At 38.1% G+C, this 21,714-nt stretch overlaps 1 protein-coding gene across 1 annotated transcript in view; it reads left to right on the top strand.

The window, feature by feature from the left end:
* Positions 1-3,420: 3,420 nt before the first annotated feature.
* LOC138205980 (receptor-type tyrosine-protein phosphatase beta-like) overlaps positions 3,421-21,714 on the top strand; it is a 35,679-nt gene continuing 17,385 nt past the window's right edge. Inside the window, exons 1-8 of the mRNA XM_069162382.1 lie at positions 3,421-3,585; positions 18,447-18,468; positions 18,730-18,906; positions 19,129-19,383; positions 19,790-20,050; positions 20,294-20,554; positions 20,798-21,111; positions 21,304-21,562. Of these exons, the coding sequence (XP_069018483.1) occupies positions 3,520-3,585; positions 18,447-18,468; positions 18,730-18,906; positions 19,129-19,383; positions 19,790-20,050; positions 20,294-20,554; positions 20,798-21,111; positions 21,304-21,562 (1,615 nt within the window). The 5' untranslated portion in view covers positions 3,421-3,519. The remainder of the gene's footprint in view (positions 3,586-18,446; positions 18,469-18,729; positions 18,907-19,128; positions 19,384-19,789; positions 20,051-20,293; positions 20,555-20,797; positions 21,112-21,303; positions 21,563-21,714) is intronic.

The following is a 21,714-nucleotide window of genomic DNA, read 5'->3' as shown; positions in this document are numbered from 1 at the left end:
GATGTGGGCCAATATCTCATACTAGTAGGTTCTCCACCAATGTTCCCTTCTGAAATAGATTAGATAGATAGAGCGATTTTATGCGAGGATATTCAGACTTTTCTTGAATCTAGCTTCTTCACGTTTGTCATTGTCAGTAATGACAAGCCTAACTTCAACACTGCTGATTGATTCTGTATGGAACGATAAAATCATCACCATTTTCACATACGATTTGAGTGCTGACTGGCTTAACTCAGCTGGCTGTGTTCATATCTCTAGGCAGCCCTGACATAGGGAGGTTTCTATCACCTCACAGGAGCGAAGAGACAGGAAACTAGTGTAAAGCAGTTCTTCTTAGTGCCCAAATTCAAACTTCTCCTTCGCTATTTGTTTCATGTTTATTTATAGAAAGCGCATCATCACACAGAGTTACTTTTACTAATCGTCCCTTTCAGCTACATTTCTATCATTTACAGTTCACCTACATGTTTTTACCATGTTAATCACCTCCTTGTTGTAGCACCTCAGGCATTGCAGGGATGGACTGGCAACACACCCAAGTATTAAATACACGTTTAAACATAGCTGAAGGGTGTGTGTGTGTTGGTGTGAGCACATTTTCTACACTGACTCTTAAAGTGAAACGAACAAACCAAAAGTTAATAAACAATGATATTGTGATGACTTAAGATTGTGAAAGCTATCAGGGCAAACAGGAATTAAGTATGAGAGTATTTTGTGCTGCAGTTACATATGAACTCCCTAAATGCACTAAAGTTTATTTTCAAACAATAACACAAAAATATTACTGCAGTTTGTTCATTTTTTTTTATCCAATGGTGTGACAACGTGGATACCTGCTAGTTTTACAAGCAGCCATGTACAAGAGCAGACGTTTGCATATTATTTCCTATGAAGCTCTCTGTAACAAAGCTGATAAAACACGCTGTGAATAAACTTTACATGACGAGTGGTCCTTCTCACGTGCATCCAACATTTTTTTTTATTCCTCATTCTGTATTAAACAGAGAGGAAGTACAGAAATGTAGCAGCAATTACAGTGAAGGTTCTCTTTAGTCTTTTATCAGTCAATCGGCACTACTCTTCTGCGGTGGTATTTCAGTGGAAGTTCAGTTTTATTTTTACATTATATTCCTGCTGTTGATTGTGTTTTTAATGTATATTTTTTGTGGTTACTGTACTGGCAGAGTGAACATCTCAAAGGGCCTCAAATTTGATCTGTCCTCTTTCCTAGTATACTGCTAATTCATTAAACTCTCATCAGCCTACTCTTATTTTGATATAGATTTATTATAGAATACATAAATCCACTGACACTGACCACTTTTTCATTTATTGCACCTTTTTAAACACTTTTTAGACTTTTAAAATTCTAAAGATATAAACAATGTGGGCATGTTTTTTGAATACTGTGATCAGTTATTCATTGCATATACAATATACTCATTTAAAAATCAGTTAAATCACTTTACTTCTGTAATTGCTCCACAGCAAAAGTTACGCTGCATGCACCTGTCACATATTCGGTGTTTAACTAAAAAGGAGCCTCTGAGGTTTAAAAAGGTATCGGTCAGTGTTTTGGTTTTTACTGACCATCAGCAGCTAGATAACCATTAGTGACTGCATGAAGTACTCCAAATCCAATTCACACATTTCTCTGACTTTACAAAAGATTTTCGTGTGTATGGTAAATGTCTCTGTCTGAATCACATGAGGAACCCTATGACATCCATTCGTCCCTCTGACTGAAGTCCCCTCTAATGCTAAAGAGCCATCACTCTGCATGTGTAGCATTGGTAACAGAGAAACCACACCAGTAATTTATGGGAAGTTTCCAATAAACATTTTCTTTGACAGTTGGGCTTACTGTGGTGTTAGTCAGTCCTTGAAGTGGAAAAAAAAAACAAGTGCCACTTCTCGATTATTCAGATGTTGGCGTGTGTAATTGGCCCGCTATCAGCAAATCAAGAATTACATTCTGAATTTCACAGTGAATAGATACTAGGATATTGCTGCAGTTCAAAAGATAAATGTATTTAATCAAGGGGACAACCATTTCAGTTATTAGAGTAACAATGCTTGGTCAAAACCAAGGCTGTTTCAAATTGTGTACTTACACTCACTATTATGAGTATCCCTGAGTTCACGCTGTCAAGTATGGAAACCTGCAATCCCGTGTGACCACCCGGATGGTGTCACAATGGTAAAAGGAAAATGAGAGTGGAACGCTGGACATGTTTCATCTTCAACTATCTCCGTCATGGCTACAAAGGGAGGACCAACGGTCTATTTTCTAACTTCGGGCCAAGGAAGCTGAAGCTGTTGGAGCCTCACCATACAAATACAAGTACAAGTACCATGTTCACACAAAAGTGTTGAAACACTGGTGGACTTTAAATTTGAAAGGATGGCTTTTAATTTTGACAAAGGTCTATATAATTAATATCATTTGGCAACCAATGGTGTACGGGAGTCACTCAGTCGCGTGCCATTCTGCCAACAAATAGGGACTTTTCTCAGAAGAAGTTTGGAGCAGACAAGAAATGTTCCTTAAGTGGGTTGTATTGTCTGATTAAATGTTTGATAACAGCTTTTATACGCAAGAACCAACATTTTTTTTGGAAAGACAAACGCATAATGAGTAACATGTTGCATACTTGCAGCGATGGCACCAGTACTGTCCGGGGACTGAAGCTGCAGGTGTTTCTGCTCATGGTGGAGTTACATCAACAGGTTTTTCGCCTGCTGGTAGTGTTGCTAACATGAGCTTGCTGCTACTGGTCTGCCTTCACTACAGGTTCGGTAGGATTAAACTTCCGTGTTTTCTTTGGGCCCTTTTGCAGCCACACGACTGGAAGGTAAAATGTAACATTGCTCAGGCGAGCAGTAGCTGTCGACAGAGAAAAACATGCGGAACGGAACGGAAACAGATGAGTGCGCTAAGTCGTGTCACCTGGGTCATACCGTTTATTTTCAGCCATTATTATAACATGATAGGGAAAGGGCAAAAACAACAACAACAACAAAAAAAGATACCGGTAAATAATTGTGGGCTGCGCACCAGTGACTACAGGCCTACTTCGAGGAAAAGGACCCCACGGATACATGCCTTCAGTCTGCATGGCCAAGTTATGAAAATAAAGTGAAATGACTCAAAGGATGGCAGCTCCTTCCTCCGACCCTGCAGACAGGGCTGCTGTGTGAAGCCGTGACTCATCGGTGGTGATACAGAAGTCGGGAGAATTGAAGTGATGTTGAGAGAGGAGCGGCAGACTTCACTAAACTTCCCCGAGTGACGCGCCTGGCCGCTGCTCCTCCCCGTTCACAGAGAGGAAAGAAAAAAGTTTCCCCTCCTCACTTTTAATCCTCCTGATGTAGCGGCGGCTTGACTTGGCGCGTTAGGAGTGAGAAGTACAAGTCAAGGGGTTGTCTTTTCAAGGGAGAAAGAAGTCCGGACATGAAAGCAGTTATCGGGTAGAAAAGACACTTGAATCTACTCTCCAAGCGTGCGGCATCATGACGCCGTTGCTGCGCTTCAGTGTCTCTCTGTGGATTCTTCTGGTCTTCAGTGCTCTCCTCAAGGTGAGAAAGATAAAACTGAAATACATTTTGCGCAAAATTAAACTGGGAAGTATTATTTTTTTTGTTTCCTTACACAAGACCACATGATGCTTTGTATCAATGATAAAAGTCCGTTTTTCTCCCGGTGGGACTGCACCTGTTGCGCAGGTAGCTTCTCTGCAGTTAGAAGTTGGGACAGCAGAACTCGCACTGATGAGAAAAGTTCACCCAACAAATATCTGCAATCAGAAAACAATTTCATCTGTCCACAAAGACAGCAGTGCTGCAAGATGAACAATGGTCCTTTGAGAGTTTTAATTGGATTGAAATTGATGTCAGCAGGTTATGTATGTCGGTATATAGGTCGCTGGAGACATTAAACAACAGTGAGCTGTTTATTAGAAGGCACGGAGTGAATATGTTAGGTCCAATGATGTTTGACATGTTTATGGTAATAAATATGTGATTCATTCCTTTGTAATAATTAAGGCAAGTAAGAATGAGACTCTTTATATGTTAAATATCTGTCGTTGAATTATTTATTCAGGACTCCACAAGTGACCTGACCTGTAATGTGAAATGTGTGAAAAGAGCATTCTTCTGGACAAAGATTACGTAACTGGCATCCAGCAGGCACAATCCCACCTGTCCTTGCCCCACTGGTCTATCTGGTGGTAGAGGGAGAGAGAAAAAGGGCGAGAGGGGTTGAGAATGGCATGTGAGGATGTGTGTGGCCAACACAAAGGGGTCAGGAATGGAATGAGGTGCAGCTCAGTGTCCCTGTCACTCCTGCAGACACAAGTCCTCACATCAGGGACCGTTTGTAAAGTGCAACTAACTAGTCTTTCGTGTTGTGTAATGTAATGCATCAGGCTCTCTATCAGCTTCTGTTAAAATCGTCTTGCAAGTTGCAACTTTACAGAAAGGTTTTACGAAAACTTTAACTTTAGTCCTTAATAATATAAAGAGATGTTCCTTCTGCAAATATCTTTTCTGGCTTTGCAAAACAGACTGCAAATTTAACTCAAGGGACTAATACCTCCATGCATTTAACTTATTTTAGTACAAGGAAATGTGAAGTCTTAACGTGGAACTGACTCCGCACTGATCAGAATTATATATTGACAAAGAGACTGTTTTTAAATGTGTATATGTCACCTTGTTGCACTATTTGAGATCAATCCTTTTTGTTGATAGTCTAGATAGACTTGTGACTGGCACGGAAACTGCTCAGACTAGAAATAAAGAACACAACACTTTCATTTGCAGGTCAAATTCAGGCAACCTGACAGACAGAAGTGGCCTGACGGTTTTGTACCAAAAAGCCACTAAGCCACCCACACATCCTCACTTCTAAGTGAGGATGTGTGGGTGGGTGTATGCAAAAAGTATGAAGTTAACACCACAGACAGCAGCTCCTGTGACTTCTCCTAATGACAGTGACCTACGACTTTTTGAAACAATAACCACACTGTTTATTTACCACTCCTTAATCAGAACTTCAATGTAGCATCTGACCAGAAAACCCTGCTCATCATTAACTTGTTTTGTTTGCATTTAGTTATGAGGACATTTCTTGAGGTCATGAAAATCAGCTTCATCATTTATAAACAGTTCCTAACCAGGTACCACATTTTTTCCAACTAAATCCTGTTATTATCATTATATCATCTTAATTGCCCTAAAACTTAACTTGAAACTTCCTGTTTGCCATGGACACATTTTGTCGAGAAAAGCAGATTTGAGGCTCAGAGTTGACTTTAGATAAACTCCAAGTACAAAACCCGGCAAAATTTCAAATTGTCTCATATTGCTCCCACGATTGCGTAGAAGAATATTGATTGCGAGATAATGTTTTTTTTTTTTCTTTCAATTGGCCCCTTTTTGTGTGGTCCTGCATTGGTTTGGTCTGTTATGGGTAAAATGAAACTCCACATACTATACTTTTAGATTATAAATGATCCCAATTGAAAGATTTAAATAGCTCTTCTTTATTTAGCATGAAAGACCACTTTTGACTTTGTTTAATTTTTGTCTGACATAAATGATCATTATGACATACAATCAAAAGTTCCATCTTAGTCAAGTTTGCTGTTCTTTTCGTTTTTGAATGCAGGCCTTCGTTGTCTACAAATATTCTGTCGCCGAATGGCACAATAACTGTATTGTTTTTAAAAGTGAAGTAAAAGTGCGATTGCGTGTTCATTTAGCCAACACCTATGAAGTGCACACCTGAACACAGGCCACATGGTACACATGCAAATATAATCCAAAAACCAAGAGAAGCACAAATGTACAGACTTGAGTAAGGCTATAACAGTGTGCTTCAGTATTAAAGAGGATTTCTATTATGTTTTTAAATGTTTTTAGACATTTCAGTGATTGATTTTCAAATGTGTTGTGGTAAGGAAGAGAATATAATGTTGTTTCACTTGACATGTTAGGTTGTTGAGCCTCAAGTCGTAATTTGAAACAATTTCTCCCAAAGTTAAGAGACAGGACGGTCAGGACTTTCTTGTTCAAAACATGCTGCACCTAAAATATCTGGCCTTGTTTTCAACTTTCTGACTTTTGAAATCAGCCCTCCAGTTCGGTGGGGCCTGTCTGTCTCAGGGAGTACATTTATATATCTTTTGTTAATTGTTAACATGCAGGTTTTTTGGTTGTGGGCCAGAGTTTGTGTCTTTTCGTTGTCTGATGTTATCGATGTTGAGGATGAGCAACACAAAAAAAAAAAACAAGGTTCAGAGGGACAGATTGTTCCCTCTCCTAGTTAAAAAATGTCCCCTCGGGGATGAATAAAGTAAATACCTACCTACCTACCTACCTATTGCCTTCTTCACTGCTGTTTTCTAGCGGTGTCATTGCAATTAGCTCAATCTTTAATCTTTTACCTCAGGGTTTGTAACACATTGACAGGAAGTTTGATGTGGGACACTAGTGTCCAGTCCTTACTTGTCCCTCTTAGGTCATGAAAAAAAGGCAGAGGATAAAATCACAACTTAACACCGGACCAGTTTAGTCACAAAGATGTGTTTCTTCAAACATATTAGGCTGCATACTTTATGGATTATTCTCTATGGACTTCAGGATGCATCAGATGCTAACTGTAGTTAATACGTGATTTAAATTTGTTTAATTTGGAAACTTAACCTAGCTAAAAGCACAAGGGGAGAAAAGTAGAAAAGGGGAAACATAATGCTTCCCTGAAGGGAAATGTTTTTGCATACTGATACTTTCCATTCATATAACTTTCGTATTTCCACCTAATTATTCTCTCAACTATGCGTCAGCCAGTCTAAAGCTAATATTTCGGATGTTTTATTTTATTTAGTAAGCATCTTGGTTCGAATTTCAGTCCCTATTTAATAAATGCATCGACCTGATAACATATATTAGTAGTCTCGACCCATGATGATGCTATGACAGGCTAACTGAAATGTATCAAGAAAAAATACAGTTTCAAAGTCTACTTGATTATCTTGGGGAAAAAATATCAAAAATAATAAAGAACAGTTTGATGTTCTTTCTATGCTGCTTAACCCTTCAATAGAATATGACATGTATGATTTTTGGGAATGAATTGAAAATATTGCTGATGATATAATGAAACCATTTATGATTATAATGCATTGAATTTTATATTACAAAATGTTATATATCAGGCATTACTATATACTTGTCCTTGTCCATAAATTAGTTGTATAAGATATCATCATTTGTTGTACAGAGATAGCATTATTTCTATCATTCACTTTAAAAAAAAATTATTATTAAGACAACATCATGAGCTAGTTTGGTTGCTTTAGTTGTTCTTTCTCCTCTATGACTCTACACAGCCAATCTATTATAGTTTTAAGACAGACACTTGTGTAACATCAGGGAACAAACAATTATTTATATTATATTCAATCAATCTCGTTTTTTTCCCTGCTTAATCTGTCAAGATTTGTTTCTCTGACAATCTGATGTCCTTAAATTTTGCGCTATAAGTGTTACTTATTACATTTACTAATTTGAAAACTGGTGCGATAACATTTTATGACATTATCCTTTTTAATTTGGTCATAAATCTGTCCTTTCTCTGACCCACACTTTTTGTCTACAATTACAAAGCTCCTCCGAATGAAATAATCCATTCAGTATTTAAAATGGTGTAGCTGAAATGTTTTTCTTGTATTCATTCAGCTGGTCATTTATCTGGGGATCTGTCATTACACAGGGAATTAGCAGAACATGGGATTCAAAACAGGCCTAAAAAATTAGAGAGTGATTTATTAAACGCAGTCCAGAGAAAGTGCGTGCCAAGTCACAGCTTGACTGTCACCCCCTGATGACCCAGGAAAAGTACAATACTTTGCATGAGTTTTATCATGGTACGGAGCCTTTCTCTGGTCCCATCCACTGCATTTGTTTCTCTCTCTTTCTCTGCCTCCTTGTAGAAATGAAATAATAGTGACATGGCTATCAGTGGGAAACATCTTGGAACAAGGAAATGTGATGTTTTATAACAGTTAAAAGAACTGGCCCGTCTCTGGATATGGACACTGTGTGAAGAACAGTCTTTTTGGCGAGCTGCATCTCTAAAACTTTGCATGGGTATAAAAATAGATGACGCGTGATGACGTCCAGTGATTTGATGACGTCTGATAAGTTTCTCTCTCTAAATCTATTCTTGCTTGTCCAAATTTGAAAGCACAAGCCTTCTTGTGTCCTGCGTCCCATTATTGGTCTACAGTCCAAAAGTCACAAATCAAGTCCTCGTTTGTGGAATGCTGCTCCCTCCACCCACTCTCAACCCTCTTCAACTGCATCAAGACAGTTCAGTTTCAAATGAACGTCCCCAAACATGCTGCCTTGGAGCAGGGCTGCGACTGGAAGCTCAGCATGTACAAGATGAATTACAAAGAGTCACAGTTCCCCAGTCCATGTAAATGAGACGCAGGCTCCTCTCTCGGCCTGAAAGGCCGTATTGTCAGCAGATAGTTATCATTTTATCAGTGGCCTCTGAGCGAGTTATGGCCAGACAAGGCTGTAGTGGGGATGAAAAATTATTATTTTTCTCTCATGTCATTTGGGCTCTCGTCACTCAATCAGGATATCTTTTCAGATTAAATGCTAGAATGCTTCAAAAAAAAAATAATTTTTTTTTAATATCATTTTTTCAAAATTACCTTTAAAGCGGGCGGTTAGTGCCAGTTTTTATTAGGGTTGTTCTCCAGCACCAGCGACAACCAGGTGATGTAAAGTCTGATTGTTATAAACTCGCATGACTAAACTGGAATTATACAGCGCATAAACTAAATTGGGTTTGTTTGCACTTCTTTGTTTTACTATTTTGTTGACATCAGTGTTTTAATGTGGTTGTTCTTTGTGTTTGTAAAGTATATTGGGAGCATCGTCAGCGGTGTTTTTGCAATCGAAATTGAATTGAATTGAATTAAATGTCCTTTTTTCTGTAGCATGGCTCTGGGGATGGCCGTTGGTTAGCCTACCACTTTGGGCCTTTTTTCCGGATTAAAATATTTTAACTCAACGGTTGGATGGATTGGCATGAAATGTTCTGCAGACAGTTACTATATGGTGTCTCGAGGATGCATCCTGCTAGCCAATAGGGGGTGCTAGTGCAATACCCTCCCAGGCAGAGAGTGTGATTTATGTTTTTTTAATAAACCATTCATTTGTATTTCATTTGAAACAGGTAACATTATTTAGATGGGATTATTTTATCGTCTCAAAAATAATCAAATAGCAGTAGTGTTGTGATGCTGATTTTTACTGATAGTGGCAAACACGGGCTCAGGACGTCGGCTACATTTTGAACTTTGGAGGAGAAACTATGAGTAAAAGAGCTTGACTTAGACCAAGCTGACATCATAATAGGACTGCAAGCCAGCGTAAAAGTCAAACACGTGATAGATGTCTAGCAGAAAGGGTAGCTGGATACATTCATGCAAATTTCAAATTTTGCTTCCTGTCCTTACATTTTAAAGCAGCCGAGACAGATAAAACATGGACTGTTAGGACATGAAACATTTAAAATTCACATTTTAGCTTCAACAGATCACAAAGTACTGTAGAGCTACATTATTCTACCAGAAAAACTGGATATTCTTGGAACAGTACATTAACTTTTGATATATGTCTTTAGATGATATGTGTGCAGATAACGGTTTAATTGTTGATTAAACAAATTCAAACAAAACCTGAGGTCAAGCGAGATTTATTGAAAACATTTAACTGGTGTATATTTATTGATGTACCAGTATAATTTGTTAATTGTATTGTGGCTGCAGGAATTGATTACATTTGTTCCATTGTTGCTATCAAAATATTTATCAGATTATTAAAGTGCCCTTGACAGGTGGACTGCATTCGTTTGCATTTGTTTTTTACCTTGTGTTCCAGTTACCACTTGATGCATCCTGATGGCTTGGTTACCTTTGGAAAGCTCATAGTGGCTCTTCAACTTAGTCTTGTTTATGACATGGTCTTCTGTGCACTTTCATCTGATCAAAGATTGACGATGGTGCTATTTGCAAATACCAGCAATCACCCCATTTTACAAGGCATCTCGAGCCTTAAAAGGAAATGTCGTCGAATTGACAGCTATCCTTCCGTTGGGATTACTGGGAATGAGAATTTTGCATCTCCATGGTTGTTGGTTCAAATTGAATTATGTAATGCCTCTGTTAGAAAGGCAAAGATGGTGCACTGTAGCTGTGAAGAGAGTCAAAGTGAGGGTCAGACAGGGTAGGAGCTTCTATTGGTGCACATATTTTTTTTTAAAGTCTTGATTTAGAGGAAAGACAGTCATACTCATAGTTCCTTTTATAATCTATAGAAAGTGTTAAATTCTGCAGAAAGAAGCCAGTTACTAAGAATACAAAACTAGCAGTATGCTTTAAATGTTCGATCACACATTACACCCCACTTTCACACTTTTCAAACATCACACTGATCACACCTCTATGCTCAGTGTAATGGCCTAGCCCTCTGTGTCCAGAACCCATGGCTGGGTGTATGTATGCATTCATTCACAGTTTCCTCTTGTCACAGGCCACCAGCATTAGGAGGAAGCTCTAATGGTAATGTGCATTGTACTCTGATGGGAATCTGCAGCCAGCAGGTCAGCAGTCTGCAGAGCTGCCTCAGTGCTCAGACAGTAAATACACCGTCACTCATTTCCATAGCTTCTGATGTGGTCCCTGATAGCAGCAGCAGCAGCAGCAGGACTGTGGTGTGGGAAGCTGATACCTGCAGACATACGCAGCTACAGCGATCATGTGCAGGGAGTTTTTAGAGGCGGCAGATATTTTTAGACACTGCTTTTGGCATTGTTTAAGATTCATGTTTCTATCAAAAGAAGGATGCTTGTACTAAACTTCTCCAGTTGACTATTGTACCATTTGTTTTATTACATTCCAAAGCAATATAATATAATGAATACAAATGTATAAAAACTTACACCTCATGTGTAAAAATAATAGAATCAACAGTATAATAGATGTGGTCCAAATAATGGGAAACCTCCATCAAACAAAATGAAAAACAAACCAGAATTGAATTTTTGGTCTTTTTTTTTTTTTTTAAAGAAAAAGAGCTTTCTCTGGAATTTAAGGATGCTTGTAAAAAAGTATCTTAATTTGCCATTTAACAGAGTCAATATTTCGGCTGTCACTGTAGATGATTATGAGTTCATCTTAAGTGTCCAGATTTTCCCATAAAGTTTGTGCTAATGTAAATTAATCTGTTTTGTTTTCAGAAGTCTGTGATTACATTTGTGTGAAGATGTTTTCATCATTTGCGTACGAATTCTTGAGTTACAGCCACAAAGTTTTGAGATCACAGTGACCTTTGAGCTTTGATTTGACTCTTAAATTCCAATCAGTTCATTCTTGAATCCAAGCGAACATTTGTGCCAAATTCAAAGAAATTCCAAAGAGGTGTTCGTGAGATATCACATTCACGATTCACGCCCGGTTCTTTAATTTATTTATAATATTGTGTTGTCAAGACGTGTGTTGATCAGAAAAGGTAAATGACAAAGCAAACTTCTCTCTTCAGTCATTTTGGTAAACTGACCCTTTCGAGGTCAACTGCTTCTCATATTCCTTTGTGGTCTCAATTGCTCCAAGCAGAATAGCAAAAGAGAGGTAAAAAAATAATATGTTGCCTGCTGGTGGAAAACAAAGAGTCAAAACTACAGATTGATGTGAGACAATTACATATTTCCCATGACAAAGGAAGGAGCATGTCAGTCTGTCAAGTTATGTTTTGGCAGAGTGTTGCTCTATTAGTCAGTGTTGTGTGGCTCTTGTCTTCCTTCGTTTGACCTTAATGAGGTGGAGGTATGAAGCGCAGCATAATGCTCAACTTAAATGTCCTTAATGTCGTCCAAATGTGTTATCGGGGGTCTTTGGGTGGACTCAGGAAGTGCCAGGAAGTTAATGTTAGAACAGAAACAATGAGAAGGTCGCTCATAAGAAACTAATGAGGCAATGCACTTTAAATAGAGAACAAGCTGCAGGTTCATTACCACCAGTGGAAGTGAGCTATTGGTGTAAAGGAGGATTTAAATCATGTTATTTGGAAATTAATCACATCTCAATTTGTTCTGATGTGTTAACAGCCGCTGACCCACAAATTTAAATGCGCTGACTTATTGAATTACATTGCAAGTATCGAGTATTTACGGTGGTCATCCATATTGTTTGTCACACATGGGTAAGGAAAACACCGCCTGTGCTCCACGCACCCAGGACACCTGTTTCAGCTAACAGTGTGTTCACCCAGATGTTGTTTTAGTCACATTATTCATCCACACGACCACAATTTATTTAGGGCTAAGCACCAAAACTACTTGGTTAGGGTTAGTAAACGATTATGGTTTGGATTAAAATAAATAATTTTATGTAATTAAAGTTACATAAAGTTACGTATGTGATGTAAATTTAACCCTAACCGGTATTTAAATGTAAAACAAGATTGATGTATTAAATGAGCTAATTATTTCAAATGAACATGAAAGCTAAAGAAAACAAAAGAACATGTTCTGTGCCCCAAACATTTATCTAAATGTTTTTGGGAGAATTTTGTACAAAGTCAGTGCCCATGATTATAATTTAGAGTGTTACAGTTTAGTTACAGCTTTCAAACTTAAACATTATTTTTCCTAAGCTTTACTGTTATTTCCGTTGACGTAGTGTCTGTAGTTGTAGCTCTTTTCTAAGCATGACAAACAAAACCCACTAACGGTCAGTTTAGTAACTTGCCCAAGGCTGCCAAATATCAGTAGTGCTAATCAATACTCACTGATATACTGGTACTTGATCAACGCTCATCTAAGACATCAAAAGCTTCTCTCGTGCCATTATCTACATCAGCAAAATCAAGTTGAGGACAGAAGACGTCAACACACAAATGCAAGTTGCAATAGGAGAAAAAAAATGAGAAACAAAAAATAAAATGAGGTGTCATTGACTTAATGGTATGAAGTAACAAAATAAACTGGAATAAAGCTGACAAAAGAGTGGAGAAGAAAAATCCAGATATTATTACCAATATTTTTTTTTCCTCACAAACCACATCTTATTTTGTGTTGTTCCTCATTAACACACACTCGTACACACACACACACACACACACACACACACACACACACACACACACACACACACACACACACACACACACACACACACACACACACATAGACATACATACATACACACATGCATTTTGGTTTGAGTCAGATAACATGATTTTGCAGAATTTACAGCTGGAGAGGAATCCACTTTCCCTGGTCAGCAAGTCAACAAGGGCACCAGCAAGACCTCAGTCATATTATTTTATTACATTGCGTAATTCAAGGAGCAAAAACAAAGAATCGTGCTGTTTTTTTTTCCGGAAAGCTTTTGTTCCAGGTTATCAGATTATGAGGAGCAAATGTTAAATGGCTGATCCGTGAGCAAACAGCCTTTAAGGTGATTTTTTTTGGATTGTTTTTGGGTCCGAGTGTTCTTGTGCAGGAAGGAACTAGGGTGTTATCAGGAGTCCGACTGTTAGGAATCAGAAGGAATCACAGGGTGGCAGGCTGCCTTTAGGGGTGATGTAATGTTTACATAGTGGTCAGTACAGCCATTTCCTCCTCCTCCCGCAGACAGGCCAGTCAAAGGGCACAGCTAGTATACAGGGCAATGGGGTCATTGGATGAGTCCCAGCAAAGTATGTTTCCCAATGAGCATTAGACATCGCTCCTCATGTGAAAGTCTAGGCAGTTACCAAGAACTGTCTATCCTTAAACTTGAGTTGTCTGCACTGGAAAAATCATTTTCAGCAGCGCATTTGTCCAACATTTATCAGATGGAAAGAACAAAAGATAATGACTTTAATGAACCGGCCGTTGATTGAAGTGATCCTATTAGGTCCTTTAAAGGCTTGAGATGGGTGGAGCTGAGTCACAGTGTAAACATAAGATAATGAAGCTCGATTTTTAGGATTTAGGATTTCGGGGCTAGAATTCCCCAAAAGGGACTTTGAGCTTCTGCTCTCTGAGTCAGTGCCAAGGCGCAATGGCTGGAGACATTGTTTTGTTTATTTAGACAGGAGAAAAGAAAGTGATTCTTCGGAAGAGCGCCAAGGGAAATAAAACTTTTGGTAGTCATAGTTTAGACAAGTCACATCCCCAGAGGTCAGTTTAACATGAATCTTTGTATGGAAACGTGAGATTGTCACAGTGTTGAGATGCAGATTTTATACACCGGTATGTGACCTTTACCGTATTCTTGAAAAGGTGGAAGTGGTCCAGTTTGTCACATTCAGTTCAGACACAGACAGCAGGGAGTTTCACATGTGTTTGTTAAATTTATTTACTGTAACACTAAATTTTAAACTTATTTCAACACACAAACTAGTTTTTAAATAGAAATCACTATGTTTAATACACTTACCACAAGGTCCTATTAGTAACTGTTCTGGTGGTTATCATGTTCACCAGCTGATGTGGTTTCCCCTTTGTTATGAAATAGTAAATGTTCAGATTTCTTTTTTTTTGAGAGATTTAAGAATTTCTGCTCCACATTTGCTTAAAAGCTGACATTCATAGGTAAAAGCGGTGTTGTGCAGTTAATTGCTTACCAATTAAAATAAAACGCCTGGATTGAAACATGAACTCACAATGTTTTAAAGTCAGATGGAGTCAATAACCTCAACTGCTTGTCAACACCATGACTATAAACTTAATCAGCCAATAACAATACAGATTTTAATTTAATTGAATTAAACAGGCCATGTTAAAGTTAAACACAATTTATGTCAAGCCTCTTTTTGTAAAAATCGGAAAATTTATAAATTTGGTGACGCCCAGTGTTGGTATTAAAAAATAACCCCCAACATACTCTAAACCTAAACTGCATGAAAACATTTTGGTGATTTTAAGGTGTGGAAAGACACTGATATAAACTATCATGGCCTTCTATGGCATCTCAGCAGGTAGCATTGCAGGAAATGCAAAAGTGTAACAAATATAATACGGTATTATTTCCCACAGTAACAGTAAAATTTGGGCAAACTGTGCTTTTGAAAGAAACCACAGAATATAATAATATGATGTAAAATCTGTCAAATCCTTTAGGGAATCCATAGAGGATATTGAATGTATACATAATACATTCACTATAACACATGCACCATCATGTTTCTATAGTAGCCCAGAAACAACAAACCAAACTCTGGCTCTAGAGTTTGATGCTCAGAAGAGGAGGCTGTTGGGAGGGGTGTCCAGCTGGTTGCAATCTACGATCCCACTAAATCCTACACACTGCTCCTCCAAACCTGAAGTGCCGACCTTTTGTCTCCATCTTCTGCCAATGAGAGTAATTACAAAAACAATGTTGACATGTGCTTACATCATAGGCTCCGCAGTAGCTTACATTGTCGCTGCTGTTGCCACTGTCAAATGGTGGATAAATTGTCTTTTGTGCGACAGCTCCGCCAAGTAAGTCGTTTTACAATCATGATTTAATCCATTTGGTCTAATAACATTTGGAAAGTCATGAAGGACCACACAATAAAATTATTTGATCAACATTTAAATTAACATAGGGCTAAACTGGAAGCTAGCTGGCTCAGCTGATGGAAGCCTCTGGTGTTCATGCTCTGTACGCTTTCATCTGGCCTGCGCGGGAATGGCTCACCAGACATCAGATTTAAAAACTGTATACTCTGAAATGCAGACAGATTTTCCTGTCAGTGGTGAGCATAATCAGCATTGTGGGAACTCGTTTGGCAAGGGTTTGAATCTAATGGACATTCATTTATATGTAGAGGTCCTACAGTATAGGTTAAAGTATAGTGTGAGTGTAGTGCCACTGTCAAACTGTTTATTCAAACCCAACCACAGACAGTAAGGATCATTACCGAAATGCTTTTTCTTAAAAACTCTCAATCTGGTGGGAAAGTAAAGTGTATCACTAAATGACTAACAGTCAGATTCAGACGCTGCTTCACTGGGCGTTAGTTCTGTTAGACACCCTACACCAACAGCACAAGAACAGTCACGCACATGTACAGCACTTCCTCATACTCGTTGTTCCTCCTGTTAAAGTGAAAAAAATACACCCACAGTGACGGGAGTTTTTTCAAATACCTGACAATTTTATGTAACAGTTAGTTTGTTAATCTTTGAGTCCTGGGTTTAAGAGAAAATTACAACCACTTCCAACATTAACATACTGACTTCTGTAAAACTTAAACTCCTCAGGCACCGCTGTGTGAAACCTTGGTTCTTCAGAAAGAAGAATAATGTCCCAGAGGATAGGCAGGAAAAGCAGGTTCACTGTTGTGAATAGAAAAGGGAAAGCTAAAGGGAGGACACTGATCTGCATCTACGGGTGGGTACAAGGGGCAACATTTAGTGACTAATTTTATTCCTTGGTTTCCTGGTCTGACAGCGTTTGAGTTGAAATTTGTTCTTTACTGTTGAATATGAAATTTCTTACTCAAATCTGTTTCATTAGCATCAGTATAATTCAGTATTGCCAAAGCATGCACAACATGCGATACAATGCAAAAGATGGTTTACATTAAACTATAATTAAGGACAAAAAAAATGATAGAACAAAATATAAATAGACACTGAACTACCAATTTACGAGGCAGACAGAGATAAAAGTTTTTATAATAAATCCTACCATAATGATGCGAGCGGAAACTAATAGGTTGATTAAAAAAAAAAAAAAAAAAAAAAAAGATGAATAAATTGTAATTATTGAGTGCGTTAATTACGCAAAAATCTAGAATATTCTCTGGTTCAAGCTTCCAGAAATGTTTCTAATATTTACATTTAAGTACAAAACAATGCAATTCAATAGCACCTAGGCTTCCAAAATGATCAATGTTTTAATCAACATGTGAACAACAACTGAACATCATAGTTTTGATGTAAAGAAAGCTGTAAAATTTGTTCTGTCATTGTTAGACGTTAATGCTTTGCCCTGTCTGCGATCTTTTGTGGGGGAGAGAAAGATGCAGGTTTCAGCTATGATGCCATGTGTTTAATGTTTAGCTGAACGAAAATCATTGTGAATGTTGGCTAATAATTAATGTCTAATCAGACCTGTGTGTTTGGTCCTGATACCAGGATACAGATGTTAGCCACAATAGACATACTGTACGTGATATGATGGTTCGTTGTGATCAGCATTGGTTTTGTCATTTTGCAGTTTGAGAAATGAGATATCAGATTTAATCACCAGCAGTTTCCCACTTTAACCATTACACATGCAGAAGGATTACAGATGGCAAGGTATTAACAAGGTCTGCTTCCTTGTTTGTACCAACAAGCACACAAACATGATCTCATCCGTTACAGTGCAGCTTCATCCCACATAGCTGGATATCAATATTTGTGCTTATACAAAGCCTTCCCTTGGTACTAGTGGCATGTTTGACTTTTTTTTATAAAGGAAATATATTAAACGTTGCAATGCATGAGTGCTCGAAATCTTTGCTGTCGTTGTCTAATCAAAGACAAACTAATCGAGCCCAAGAATGTGAGCAAGCATTTGATACAAACTTTTCACTCTTTATAAATAGTTCTGTTCATATATAACGGATCGCACAAGAAACTTTTATGTTTTTCCATTAAAACATCTGCAATTTCACATTATTTTTGACCATTATTATTATTATCATCCTAGCTGTGTAAAATGTGAAAAAGCCAGAACAGATAAATGATAAACAACACCCCAAACCCTCCAAGATAAATCTTGCTCAGAAGTTCAATGGGGAACTGCAACATACAACCATGAGATCAGGGAAAAATCATTTAGTTAGCTTTGATGCTCTCCACAATGATTTTACATGTATTCAGCTGAAGTGATGCCCAAACACGCTTTGGTTACGTCTTGTCGAAAAACGGTGAACAGAAAATCCAAGTAATTTTGTTGTGAGGGAGTCTGAATTCTTTTTAAAAACCTAGCCGTCTTCCTCACGTTTCACAACAGTTTCAGCTGTGATTCTTTCAAATGAGAAGATGTAAAAGGTTTTTTTGGCCACCGTAAAGACAGGACGAGTTTACTCAAACTTTAGGATTCATCCTCCTTTAAAATGCATCATATTTTGTTGAACAGAAAAGACTGTGGACCTCTGTGTGACTGTGTTACAAAAGGAAAGTCAGGAAACATCGTCTCAACAGTATTTCAAATGAGTAATTTAAATTCAACAGCGTTTTTCAGTCATTGCTGAATTCAGCGGTGTCCTGTGACATCGAACAGGTGGTTTGATGTCGAGCTGATGCTTTGAATTTGTTCAAAACTCAATGCTGACCTCTGCCGGTGCAAAATGATTTACTTTGCTTTTCTCTGTCTTTGTCTCTGCAGGATGCCCAAGCAGTATGTGACAGTAAGTATATGTTTACTGCTTCTTGTGCTACATGTCTGTTCGTCTCTATATAATTGAAGAAATAAAAGTCCTAACACTGAGCCATTTATGTTGGTATTTGTAAATTTGATCTTAAATGTAGGATTATGTCAATGCTGTCAACATGTCAGATCTGTAAAATGATTTTTAAAAGAAGTTCTTTCATTCTTAAATCTATTTGTGCTAATTTCCTACGGTTGGTCTTGTTTTTCTTGTTCGTCTTCCTGTTCTTTTAACTTTTAGACAATTGCACAACAGAAATATTAACAAATACAACAACTGTCAGTTTGGCATCTGATCCAAACTGCACCTTATCCACTGCGGGTATCTTTGGAAATGGTTCAATAACTAATCTGACTCCTGGAGCTGTCTATCAAATCTTCTTCAGTTGCTTCAACTGCTGCAAAGACGTCACAACGAGTAAGTGTGTTCACTTTGCTGAATCCCTTTTATTTACCACGTATACAATAATGACTGACGTACTGACTACAGCGTTTCTACAGACAGTCAGCAAACAAAGTGCTCTCTGAATGAATAAACTACAGATACAGTTTTAAATACACAGATGATAATCTTGCGTTATGATGAGTAATGCGAATACAAAATGTTCATTGTTTTCCCAATGACCTCTCTCTAATTTAGAGCCTGAAATGGTCACCGACCTCAGGGTCATTGATTTCACAACATCCTCGGTGTCTCTGACCTGGACCAAACCAAAGGGAAACAGCTCCTCCTATAAAGTACAGTGGACAGATGGAGATGTGAAGAAGGATGTCAAGCCTGAAGCATATACGATTACAGACCTGACTCCTGGTGTCCACTATCAAGTAAATGTTACTGCGGTGGCAGATGATAATTATACTGAAGGAGCAACTGCTACTGTGTCACAGTACACAAGTAAGTAAACATTTAAATTTTGTTTACATTGTAAGACGATCGACATGTGATGTGTGGTTTTCCTATGTAGAGTTATTCCTGAACATTACGATGTGTAACCTAATTTTTCCTTTGCGTCCACCTCCCACAAAGCCTGAAGTAGTCAGTGTTTTGTGTTTTACGAGTTCATTTCTTAAATTTCATAGTTTATTTTATGTTGACACTAACTGAGGGTGAAATAACTACATCCAAAAAAATAATTAGCTGACTGTTTTTTTCAGGCTCATCCAAGTTAGGAGTTCCAGTTTTTACTGCCATGTCATCTCTTGTTCCACATTGTCCGGTCCTTCTCTCTTTTTGTTTTTGTTGGTGGGTCTCTATTTCTTCTTTTCTTGTTCGCCCTCGTGTATTTGTCTTCCACTCACAGAGCCTGGAGTAGTCAGGTATTTGTCTGTCAATGATGTCACGACATCATCCATATGTCTTAAGTGGATTGACCCAGAGCGAACCAGCTCTTTCTATAGAGTGCAGTGGACAGATGGAACAACAAACTTGACTGACACTGTCACTGAAACTACACTGAATGTCACTAAGCTGACTCCTGGAGTGCGCTATCATTTTACAGTCATAGCAGTGGCCGGAGATAACTTTACAGAAAGTGAAAAGGCAGAGATTTATCGCTATACAAGTAAGATGATCAATATGATTATTACTGAGCAGGAAGATTATAACCTGTTTTTTGTTTTACTAGTTCATTTTATTTTAATTTCATAGTTTATTTTATGTTGACACTAACTGAAGTGTTCCTGTTTTTACTGCCATGTCATCTCTTGTTCCACATTGTCCGGTCCTTCTCTCTTTTTGTTCTTGTTGGTGGGTCTCTATTTCTTCTTTTCTTATTCGCCCTCGTGTATTTGTCTTCCACTCACAGAGCCTGGAGTAGTCAGGTATTTGTCTGTCAATGATGTCACGACATCATCCATATGTCTTAAGTGGATTGACCCAGAGCGAACCAGCTCTTTCTATAGAGTGCAGTGGACAGATGGAACAACAAACTTGACTGACACTGTCACTGAAACTACACTGAATGTCACTAAGCTGACTCCTGGAGTGCGCTATCATTTTACAGTCATAGCAGTGGCCGGAGATAACTTTACAGAAAGTGAAAAGGCAGAGATTTATCGCTATACGAGTAAGATGATCAATATCATTATTACTGAGCAGGAAGATTATAACCTGTTTTTTGTTTTACTAGTTCATTTTATTTTAATTTCATAGTTTATTTTATGTTGACACTAACTGAAGTGTTGCTGTTTTTACTGCCATGTCATCTCTTGTTCCACATTGTCCGGTCCTTCTCTCTTTTTGTTCTTGTTGGTGGGTCTCTATTTCTTCTTTTCTTGTTCGCCCTCGTGTATTTGTCTTCCACTCACAGAGCCTGGAGTAGTCAGGTATTTGTCTGTCAATGATGTCACGACATCATCCATATGTCTTAAGTGGATTGACCCAGAGCGAACCAGCTCTTTCTATAGAGTGCAGTGGACAGATGGAACAACAAACTTGACTGACACTGTCACTGAAACTACGCTGAATGTCACTAAGCTGACTCCTGGAGTGCGCTATCATTTTACAGTCATAGCAGTGGCCGGAGATAACTTTACAGAAAGTGAAAAGGCAGAGATTTATCGCTATACGAGTAAGATGATCAATATCATTATTACTGAGCAGGAAGATTATAACCTGTTTTTTGTTTTACTAGTTCATTTTATTTTAATTTCATAGTTTATTTTATGTTGACACTAACTGAAGTGTTCCTGTTTTTACTGCCATGTCATCTCTTGTTCCACATTGTCCGGTCCTTCTCTCTTTTTGTTTTTGTTGGTGGGTCTCTATTTCTTCTTTTCTTATTCGCCCTCGTGTATTTGTCTTCCACTCACAGAGCCTGGAGTAGTCAGGTATTTGTCTGTCAATGATGTCACGACATCATCCATATGTCTTAAGTGGATTGACCCAGAGCGAACCAGCTCTTTCTATAGAGTGCAGTGGACAGATGGAACAACAAACTTGGCTGACACTGTCACTGAAACTACGCTGAATGTCACTAAGCTGACTCCTGGAGTGCGCTATCATTTTACAGTCATAGCAGTGGCCGGAGATAACTTTACAGAAAGTGAAAAGGCAGAGATTTATCGCTATACGAGTAAGATGATCAATATCATTATTACTGAGCAGGAAGATTATAACCTGTTTTTTGTTTTACTAGTTCATTTTATTTTAATTTCATAGTTTATTTTATGTTGACACTAACTGAAGTGTTCCTGTTTTTACTGCCATGTCATCTCTTGTTCCACA

Source organism: Embiotoca jacksoni, unplaced genomic scaffold (genome assembly GCF_022577435.1).
Source record: "Embiotoca jacksoni isolate LCO1_2020_lvr unplaced genomic scaffold, fEmbJac1.0.p SCAF_3, whole genome shotgun sequence".
In the NCBI taxonomy this organism is placed as follows: Eukaryota; Metazoa; Chordata; class Actinopteri; family Embiotocidae; genus Embiotoca; species Embiotoca jacksoni.
The sequence above is the reverse complement of the archived record's forward strand: the minus strand, read 5'-3'. Positions and strand labels throughout refer to the sequence as shown.